The sequence below is a fragment of the Eriocheir sinensis genome, chromosome 29, assembly GCF_024679095.1.
Source record: "Eriocheir sinensis breed Jianghai 21 chromosome 29, ASM2467909v1, whole genome shotgun sequence".
Classification (NCBI taxonomy): domain Eukaryota; kingdom Metazoa; phylum Arthropoda; class Malacostraca; order Decapoda; family Varunidae; genus Eriocheir; species Eriocheir sinensis.
The window spans coordinates 16454285-16464959 of record NC_066537.1 but is presented as its reverse complement, the minus strand read 5'-3'; the positions used below and the strand labels follow the sequence as shown (position 1 = coordinate 16464959).

At 46.3% G+C, this 10675-nt stretch overlaps 2 protein-coding genes across 3 annotated transcripts; one reads left to right on the top strand and one right to left on the bottom strand.

Moving 5' to 3' along the window:
* The first annotated feature begins 1850 nt into the window (after positions 1-1850).
* LOC127005176 (pro-resilin-like) lies at positions 1851-3127 on the top strand. The gene is made up of 3 exons (XM_050873850.1): positions 1851-1929; positions 2266-2334; positions 2699-3127. Exons 1-3 carry the CDS (start codon positions 1918-1920, stop codon positions 3020-3022), a joined length of 405 nt encoding a protein of 134 aa, XP_050729807.1. The 5' UTR covers positions 1851-1917; the 3' UTR covers positions 3023-3127.
* Positions 3128-5688: 2561 nt separating this feature from the next.
* LOC127005304 (serine/arginine repetitive matrix protein 5-like) lies at positions 5689-9598 on the bottom strand. Of its 2 annotated transcripts, XM_050874095.1 has the most exons (3): positions 9469-9598; positions 8506-8616; positions 5689-6893 (listed from the first exon to the last, which is right to left on the bottom strand). In XM_050874095.1, exons 1-3 carry the CDS (start codon positions 9478-9480, stop codon positions 5700-5702), a joined length of 1317 nt encoding a protein of 438 aa, XP_050730052.1. In that variant the 5' UTR covers positions 9481-9598; the 3' UTR covers positions 5689-5699. The 2 variants fall into 2 exon arrangements, with proteins under 2 accessions (XP_050730052.1, XP_050730051.1); XM_050874094.1 differs by lacking the exon at positions 9469-9598 and having other exon boundaries at positions 8506-9444.
* Between the last annotated feature and the right edge of the window lie 1077 nt (positions 9599-10675).

Here is a 10675-nt window from a genome sequence, read left to right as displayed (position 1 = left end):
CGTGACCGTAAAATTCACACGAACTTTTAAGCTTCCTGGCGTTCGTCTGAGCGGGCATCTTGACTCCCGTTTGTCGTTTATCTCTATATGTTGTGGATTTTTTTTTACCATATCCTTTGTTGCTTTTCCTCAGTACAAAAAGAGCGACGACAATCACAACAGATTCAGGCAAACACTTCTAAACGCTGGGCAGGAAAACTGACCCTCGCTTGTTATCTTTTGTGGGTTATTCGACTTAACACGAGCGACAACACCCAGATAGACCCATGCAAATATTTATAAACATCCTGGCGTTCGTCTGGGTGGGATAACAGACCCTCGCTTGTTATCTTTTGTGTTTTAGACGCCTTGAGGAGTAAAAATGTGGATTTCTTTCAATTTAACATGAGCAACATCACCCACAACAGACACGCAGAAATCTTAGGTTCCTGGCATTCGTCTGAGCGGGATAACAGACGCTTGCCTTTTATTTTTTGTGGATTGAAAGATTTTTAAGGAGTGATGATGTGACTCCTTTCAAGCAATAGGAGCGATAACACTTACAGACTCCGCAAATCTTTTATGATCCCTTCGTTTGTCTGTGCAGGAGACTTGAAGTTCATTCGTCGTAAACATTTTTTCCTACTTGAAAGTGATGATGTGACTTTCTTTTGATTCAACATAAACCTTAGCACTTGCAGACCCACACAAGCCTTTCCAGCTCCCGACGTTAATCTAGACAGGAAGTTTGACCCTCGTTTGTCTCTATCTCGTGTTTTTCCTTCGACTTAATTAAGGAGGAGACAACAGGAGCGCTAGATACATGGCTACTGCTCGATACAAGTGTTCTTTAAGTGTCCATTGTAGCCAATCAGTCTGACACACTTGCAAGCCTCTTATTAGCACTTTGAGCCGTGTCCTTCCGCTGTGTGGCATTATATCATCTGTTTGTGAATACGTGGCGAGACAAAAAGTTAGTTATCTGCCACCACCTATCACACAGAGTTACAAGCATTCCCTAGACGAACCGTGATCTGAAGGACTCACTCGCTGCCTCGCTCCTCACACCCACCGACTCAGACAGACGCGAGGAAGTTCATGGACTCTCATTAACATGCAGTAAAATAAATAAAATGTGCATTGATTTGATTTTCTCTTTTAATAGACACTTGAGACAGACACGAAGTTCTGAGAGAGGGAATAAGGTATATATTTTGACATGGAAACAAGGTGACAGTAGCTGAGGCAGATTACGTCATCCACACTGTTGGTGCTTCCTGGCAGGGTGGCTTAAATGAGCGCTGCTGTGTGTCCAGCACCAACGTTCGTGACGCCCGCCGCCGCCACACACACGTTGCACACACACCAAACACCGAGAGGAAAGTGAAACTGTTTATGCCGAGGAAACCATCGCTCGCATTTTTAGTGGAAGAAAGGTTAGGAGGCGGCCGGTGTCCCGTCCGTGTCCTAACTTCTTGCCTCCTAAGTCTATATGCACTTAGGTTGCCTCGAGGCGTCTTGCAGGGCCGCATGCGCCAAACAGCCGGTGGGTGGGTTGGGGTGGGGGTGTGGGGGGGGGCACACTCTGACTTCTGTTTTGATAGATTATAGTCAATGAAAACATTATTTGAAACAATGAGGTAACTTTTTAGATATATTTAATAAGGGTCAGCGTTGATTGGTAGCTCTTAGTTTCGTAATAGTGAAGTGTTTGGTTTGTACAGTTCAGACACTGCCGCGACCGCGTTCAAGGTGGCCTGAAAGGTCCCGCAGCAATGGGGACATGCGGCGCCGCGACACTGGCCGCTGACGAGATGCCTTGACTCCTCCCGGGCCCAAAAAAAAAGTGCCCCCGCCAGCCTGGCGTGGCACGGCGCGGAGCATATATAAGACAATCGGCGACGTACAGCAGCCAGAATCCTTCGTCCAGCTGACACAATGAACGCCAAGGTAGCCACTGTCACCACCGCCGACTCCGCTCCTTCAGGAGGCAGTATCCTGAAGGGCCCAGGCGAGGCGCCTACTTGACTCTTTATCTTCACTCACTGGCCATGTCACACCTTTGATCACTCACACTCCTCCCGCTTAATGACAGTCGTGTTTAGCATTAATAATAATCCTTGACGGCATTCTCAGCATTTTTTCTCTTTGTTTAACAGACTTGTATACTTTATGAAATACAATGTAAAATCATATCAAGTTGTGTAGCTACTTTATGAACAAAATGCTGAACTAATGACCAGTAATTAACAGCCAACTCTTCACCTGTGTTTTTTGTCTTTCCAGGTACTGTTCCTCCTGGCCGTGCTGGCCGCCGCCGTTGCTGACAAGCCCCCGACTAGCTACGGCATTCCGGTAGGTGGTCTGCCCTTACTGTTCCTTTAAATTAAGTGTGGTTGTTTGCTTGTAGCGCGGAACTCTTCCCGTGGGGAGCAAGTCCTTCTTGGTGTCTTAGCGGTGACCACTCACTGTACTCTTTCCTTTTGTTCTTGCAGTGCCAGTTTTTATTTTTATCCAGAGGGTTAGTGTCGGCATTTCCTAGAGCATTATGGTTTCCCATGAGTTGTCCTTTACTTAAATAAGTCTCGCACCCATCCACACTGTACACGTCGTGGCCCCAGCGGCCTTTCTGCCCTGCCTGGCGCCCCTCGCGCCCTCAGTACTATTAATTGTTCTCGAGCTGCTCGCGACTCACTTTTAGGCTTCTGCTCCCTCACAGGACTCCCGCTCCCACGAGGACTCGTTCGAGGATGCCAAGTACGAGTTCGAGTGGTCCGTGAAGGACGACTCCTCCGGCAACGACTTCGGCCAACAGGAGGCCCGTGACGGAGACAACACCCAGGGGTCGTACTACGTGCAGCTGCCCGACGGCCGCCTGCAGAAGGTGCAGTACTCCGTGGACGGCGACTCCGGCTACCAGGCCGAGGTCAACTACGAGGGCGAGGCCCGCTACCCCGACTCTCGTTCCCGCGAGTCCCTGTCCCGCGAGTCCCAGTCCCGCGAGTCTTACCGCCCCCCCAGGCCCACCTACTCCGCCCCCTGAGCTACAACACTCCTCAACGCTGACCCAGAAACGACGTGACGGGCTTACGTTTGCTCTAATTTATTGATAGTATGTTATTTAATAAATAATAAAACGAGAACTTGTTGACATGAGTATTATGTAGACATGAAAAGAAAGCCTGAAAGAATGATTCATAACATCGGGCACGAACAGCATCTTAACAGGTAACTTCATACAAGGTTACTTGTTAAAAAAAACTGTTGCATGACAAGTAAACCAGAACAAACCAATGAGGACAAGAATCAGGGCTGAGGAAACCCGTTCGTTGCTCCCACCAGCTGCATATTATGCCGCCGAGAGAAAAAGTGGCTCGGGTTATGTAAGAGTCCAGTTGCTTGTAGGGAGATATTGGCGCGCTGGCTGAAGACCACGGCAACCTGACGGCCGGTAAAAAGCTGTTCTCACCTGCTTGTACACACACACACACACACACACACACACACACACACACACACACACACACACACACACACACACACTCCGAAAGCTTAGTCACTATGTACGCTCTCGGAGCGCAGAGTTTTAACCACTAAGACTAAGTGGTCAGAACTCTGCTGAGCTGCCAGGCTTCGCGGCCTGACTGACGGAGGTTCGCGCCCCGCTCAGACCGGCATGTTTCCGCTGTCAAGGAGTTGTTACTATTCGCCCTTGTGCAAGGGGGAGGAGGTGTGTGGTGTGTGAAAGTCCCGGCAGTACCCAGAAATCGACTATAATGAGACTTTCTAATCGGGTGGGTACTTGCTGGCGATGATTGAGTGAACGGTCGTGAACGGGCACACACACACACACACACACACACACACACACTCATGAGTAAGTAGTACATGGTTATCAGTGTCACATACACACACACACACAAAAAAAAAAAGACATGCCGACCACGAACACCTTTACGGTAACTTACCGCCGCGCTGGATCTGGACATAGGAAAAAAAAAAAAAATTAACCTAAACCCCCCAATTAATTACCACAGTTTTGTTATGCCGTTACACGTGGCCTGTGTTGTATGAGGCGTTACTGGGCGGAGACTGAAGGAAGAAGGGATGACGCAGCTGATCATTTTACATTGTTTATTGAGATCTATCAAAAATAAAACTGTCGACAAGAAAGAAAACACGTAAACGGATCAGTAATGTACAAGCCTCCCCATAAATCATTTAAGGGAATCGGAGAAGAGCAAGCGAACCCCGAGACGCACAGTAAAAGAAAATGGATAGAGGAATAAATGTAACATAGAAAACTAGCACGGATCAGCAGTATACCATTGGACGCCTGTCGTGAATCATAAGAGATGGAGTTGAGGCAAAGGGGGAAACTACATGAACGGGATAGAGAAGGCAGCGAGTGGAGGACATTCACTTGGACAAGAAAATAAGAGTCGCTGCACAGGGGAAAAATTAATGGGCGTGATTGGGAAAAGAGCAAGTGGAGGACATGTAATTGGGCACCTTTGGAAATCTCAAGAAATGGAGTTATCGCAAAAGGAAAAAAGATATGGTTAGGGAAAGGAACCACTGGAGAATATTCGATTGGGCGTCTGTTGCAAATCACACAATAGATGGGGCAAAGGGGAGAAGTATTTGCATGCGATCACGGTTGACAGATTATCGTACTCAGAGCCGCGTATTTACCGGATTCTGGCTCATAACTGTTGCCAAGAAACACCAGTAATTAACCATTTAAACGATAACCATACATGCAGGCCGTTATTTGGGTGATGAAAGAAGTTTTTGAGTCGGAAATCGGCAAACATAAGAGGCAGAGTACGACAATCTGGCAACGTTGCATGGGAGTGGGAGCAGCAAAAGGAGGATGTTCAAATTGACGTCTTTTGCAAATCACAATATAGATGGAGCAAAGGGGAAACTATATGGATGGTATAGGGAAAGGAACTACTGGAGGATATTCAAATGGACGCCTCCTGGAAATGCCCCCAAAATTGAGAGTTGTCGAAAGGGGAAAATATGTATGGGTCTGATAAGGAAGGGAGAGACTGGAAGGTATTCAAGTGGACACCTCCTTCCACTCACATTATAGATGGGGAAAAGGTGTTGGATGGGATAGAGAAAGGAGCGACTGGAGGGTATTCAAGTGGGCACCTTCTTCACACTATAGATGGGGGAAAGGTGTTTGGATGGGATAGAGAAAGGAGCGACTGGAGGGTATTCAAGTGGGCACCTTCTTCACACTATAGATGGGGGAAAGGTGTTGGATGGGAAAGAGAAAGGAGCGACTGGAGGGTATTCAAGTAGACACCTTCCAATCACATTATAGATGGAGGAAAGGTGTTGGATGGGAAAGAGAAAGGAGCGACTGGAGGGTATTCAAGTAGACACCTTCCAATCACATTATAGATGGAGGAATGGTGTTGGATGGGATAGAGAAAGGAGCGACTGGAAGGTATTCAAATGGGCACCTTCTTCACACTATAGATGGGGGAAAGGTGTTTGGATGGGATAGAGAGAGGAGCGACTGGACACCTCCTTCCATTCACACTTTAGATGAGGGAAAAGGTGTTGGATGGGACAGAGAGGACTGTTTGGAGGGTATGCAGTTAGGCCCCTGCTGCCACTCACACACTAAAACGAGAGAGCTGTTTCATTCCGCGGTCACCAACGCCTGCAGGGGCACGGCACTTCGTAAACCATCGAGCCCCTCACGCATAACCCCCACGCAGCAGGTGCTCGGGCTGGTAGGAGTTAGCTGCAGGACGCGGGTAGTGTGGGATGTAAACAGGCACCTCGTAGGAATCCTTAGGCGCAGAAGACGAATCCTGAGAGTTCTTCACCCTTCTGCTGTTCTCCTCTGAGGAAGTTGAAGACCGAGAGGGATGAGGAAGTTCGTAGGAATCTCTAGGAGCAGAAGATTTATCCTCAGAGTCCTTCACCCCTCTGCTCTTCTCCTTAGACTCTGAGGAAGTTGGAGACCGGGAAGGATGAGGAAATTCGTAGGAATCCTTAGGGGCAGAAGGTGTATCCTCAAAGTCCTCCACCGTTCTGCTCTTTCCCTTCGAGCTGGAGGAAGTTGAGGACCGAGAAAAATGACGGTCCTGAGATCTTCTGTCTTCACGTGAATCCTTCTGGCTGGAGTAGGAGCCTGATATAAGGGATGGCTTTGGAGGAGAATAGGTCCGTGTATCCTCTGAGGATGTGTGCTTGGATCTCCTTGAGGCTTTGGATCCTACTGGTCGCTGGGGCCGGGACGCAGAGGATTCCTGGACACGGGATGGGCTTGGAGTCTCGTAGGATGCCTTGGGGTCCGTGTCGGTCCTCTTTGGCAGCTCCTTGGCATGAACAGGGTTGAAGGATACATTAACGTAGGATTCCTTTGACTCCTTGGACTCTTGGGAGCGATAGGAGTCTTTGGAGATCCTCGGTGCTGAGTTCTCTTGAAGCCTAGACTGACGGGCACGGTAGGAGGCTCTAGGTGGTGCGTAGGACTCCGTGAACTCGCCAGACTCGCGAGTAGGACGTTTTAAGGCTATTGGAGGACTGTAGGACTCTCTTGACCTCGAGGACGCATGCTGGGACGCTACTGAAGGGCCGTAGGACTCCCCAGACTCACGTGCAGGACGCTGGGAGGATCTCGAAGGACTGTAGGACTCTTTGGACTCCTTCCGCGCTTCTCCTTCGTAGCTGACCTCTGCCATGTAGCCCGAGTCGCCGTCGACATAGTAAGTCACCTTCTGCAGGCGGCCGTCGGGGAGATGCACGAAGTAGGATCCTTTGGTGCTCTTCCCCTCCCGCTCCTTCTGGTGGCCGAAGTGTGTGCTGAAGTGGTCATCCCGCACGGCGTAGTTGAAGTTGTAGTCGGCCTCGTCGGAGTAGTAGTCGTCGTCATCGTTGGGGCTCTGGAACGATTGGGGGAGGTAGACGTGAAGACAGATACTTTGATAGAACGATTGGGAGAAGGTAGATGTGAGGACAGACAGTTTGGGGGGTTGACTGGGTGAAGGTAGACGTGAAGACAGTTTGATGGAGCGATTTTGGGGAGGTAGACGTGGAACGATTGATGAAAGGAATACGTGGAAACTGACAATTTGGTGGAGCGATTGTGGGAAGGCAGACGTGAGCAGAGCCGATAGGGAGAGAAGTGTGGTGGATGGATGGAGAGAAGGAAAGAAATGGAGAGAAATGTGGAAGAGAAAAAATAGGGAATGGAAAAGAAAGGATGAATTAAAAGAAAATAATGGAAATAAGTGTGGATGAAGAAAAAACGAACATGTGGACAAAGAGAAAACAGTGGAGAAAACTTTGAATGAAGAGAAGAAAATGGAGAGAAAGTGTGGAGGAAGAGAAGAATGTGGAGAGAAGTGTGAATGAAAGGGAAGCAATGAAGAAAAGTTTGAATGAAGAGAAAAAATGAAAGATTGCGGAGGAAGAGAAGAAATTAAGAATATGGAGGAAAAGAAGAAAATGGAGAGGAGTTTGAATGAAGAAAAGAAAATGGAGAGAAGGGAATGGAGAAGAGTGGATGAAGAACAGAAGAATGTGAGGAGTGGATGACAAGAAGAATGTAAGGAGTGGATGAAGAGAAGAAGGTGGAAAAAAAGTTTGAACGAAGAAGAGGAAATGAAAAAAAAGTGTGGAGGGAAGAATGAAAGTGGAGAAAAAGTTTGAATGAAGAGAAAGAAATAAAAAAAGTGTGGAGGAAAGAATGAAAGTGGAGAAAAAGTTTGAATGAAGAGAAAGAAATAAAAAAAGTGTGGAGGAAAGAATGGAAGTGGAGAAAAAGTTTGAATGAAGAGAAAGAAATAAAAAAAGTGTGGAGGAAAGAATGTAAGTGGAGAAAAAGTTTGAATGAAGAGAAAGAAATCAAAAAAGTGTGGAGGGAAGAATGAAAGTGGAGAAAAAGTTTGAATGAAGAGAAAGAAATAAAAAAAAGTGTGGAGGAAAGAATGAAAGTGGAGAAAAAGTTTGAATGAAGAGAAGACAATGAAGGAAAGTGTGGACGGAGATAAAAAAAAAAAATGGAAAAAAATGTGGATGAAGAGAATGTAGAGAGCAATGTGGATGAAGTGAAGCATATGGGTGTGGAAGAAGAGAATATGTAGAGAAGTGAATGAAGAGAGGAAAATTAAAAGAAGTTTGACAGATGGATAGAGAAGAGAAGGCAAGGGAAAAAGGTATAAAGGGTTAGTGAGGGGAAGAGAAGAGAAGGGGAGGAGTGATGGGTGACGTGATGGATGAAAAAAAAAAAGTGACAATGTACATTTCAGATTTTTTCTTTACATTCTCTGACCTGAACATGACCGTATATTTAGCACCTGTTATGTATTCAATTGTTCATTTATTAATTGTGTTAGTTTGTACACTTTTATCTATCGACCTATGAGTGTTTATTTTATTTATTTATTTATTTTTCTATCTATCTTATTATTCACTGGTTTTTTTTTATTGTGTATTTGTATTTAATTGTCGTGTATTGAATCACATTATGCCAAGGAGCTTTCCGCGAGTCACCTGTGAGTCAGGAGAGTCGTAGACGTAGCGAGGCGGCGAGACATCGTAACCACTGTCATCATCAGCCTTCACCACCACCACCATCACCACCACCACCACCGAAGTTAATCTCTGAAGCAAAATAGGTCGAACAGTATCAGTTTTAATGCGGAAATAATAGAAAATTAATGAAAAAGTGTAATTAGTCATATCAGACACAACCTATAAAAAAGCATTAGTCAGTTTTTATTCTGACATATTATATAACCGTTAATGTGTTCTGAAGTTTATTGTTATCAGCAAAAGGAAAGTTGTCCCCAACATAGCGTAATATAACCTCTAATTTAATATATTGTAGTATAGTTATCTTCAGAAATAATAGTGTTTGGTTTTAATATATCTCGAGTCCAGCGATGCCAAATTATCGTACACACCGTATTCCATTTTCGTAGTTTCTGACTGATATGTATGGCAAAAACAAACAAACATCTATAAATAACAGTTTTAACGCTAACTTTAATATCCTTTCGTTATTTGTGGAGGTACGAGAGTTTGAGGCTTAGAAATGATAAATACAATGTTGTGAATACGATAATCTGGCAACGCTGCTCGAGTCTCTTTAGTTAAGGCGGTAATTAAAATGTATGCCATGCCATTCCTAGGTTAATGGCGAGAAACACTAATTAATCAATCATCAAAATCAGTAAGAATAAGAATAACAACAACAATCATTAACATTAAACTACTATGCCATCATCATAAAATTTAACCTCCAAAACACCTCCATAGTTATCATCCCTTTGGTCATACTATAGTAACGTTTAAAACAATGTAGAGGACAGCACATGTACTCATCGCTCCTTTTCGCTGGAGCTAACAACTTAACACCACACCAAAGACACTGATACATACATTCACTACTGCCCCTTACACACAAAACACCCCATTCCCTACACAAGAAACAAGAACCCAATAGCTCAAAACCTGCAGCAACATGGAAGTGGCGTCGGGAAGGCAACTGCGCGCCTGTTAGCTTTGGCCTGTCTTATATACCGGGCCCTGACGTCACGCCCTCCCAACCAGGTCGCCAGCCCCATGCACACGCCCCGGGTACACTGGTGGCCGTCACGCTGAGCCAACACCCAAATCACGCACGCGATACATCCCGTCCCTTCATCACTACCCGCCTGCACCTCGCCTATACCTTTCCATTATCACTACCTGCCTGCACCTTGCCCATACCTTTCCATTTGACACTACACCCAAATCAGGCACGCAATACACCTTATCCCCCTCATTACTAGCTATCTACACTTTCTCAATCACCGCTACACACGCACTCAGCACACCCCTTCCCCCTCACCACTCGCTAGCTATCTACACCTTCCCATTCACTACTAGCTACACCCCTTTATAGGCACTCAATACACCTAACCTAACCTAACCTAACCTAACCTAACCTAACCTAACCTAACCTAACCTAACCTAACCTAACCTAACCAAACCTAACCTAACCTAACCTAACCTAACCCAACCCAACCTAACCTAACCTAACCTAACCTAACCTAACCTAACCTAACCTAACCTAACCTAACCTAACCCAACCTAACCTAACCTAACCTAACCTAACCTAACCTAACCTAACCAAACCTAACCTAACCTAACCTAACCTAACCTAACCAAACCTAACCTAACCTAACCTAACCTAACCAAACCTAACCTAACCTAACCTAACCTAACCTCTCGTCACTACCCATCTACACTCTCATTCGCCACTACACTCTCTTATCCAGTAGATCGCTCCAATTTTCGTCCCTCAACCACTACACATGCTCCCACCCACTCCCCTACACTTTGCCATCCACCCCACCACATCTTCCACTACATATTCCCATTACGCCCGCACCCACTCTTCCACAACGCCATCCTACCCATCACATCCACTCATCTGCACCTCCCCACCTGCCCTTCCATCCACCTGTACACTTCCATCTCTCATTTACTGACACCCTTCCACACCACCCACCCATCTACGCCTCCACCTGCCTGTCTATTCGCCTCGTACCCCGCCTACACCCACACCCACCTCTCCCTACACCCATATTTAGTGCCCACGCTTCACCGCACATCCCACCAAGACAGCGCTCTCTCATTTGCATTCCCCCGCCCTTACAGTCTCCCACGCCTTCCC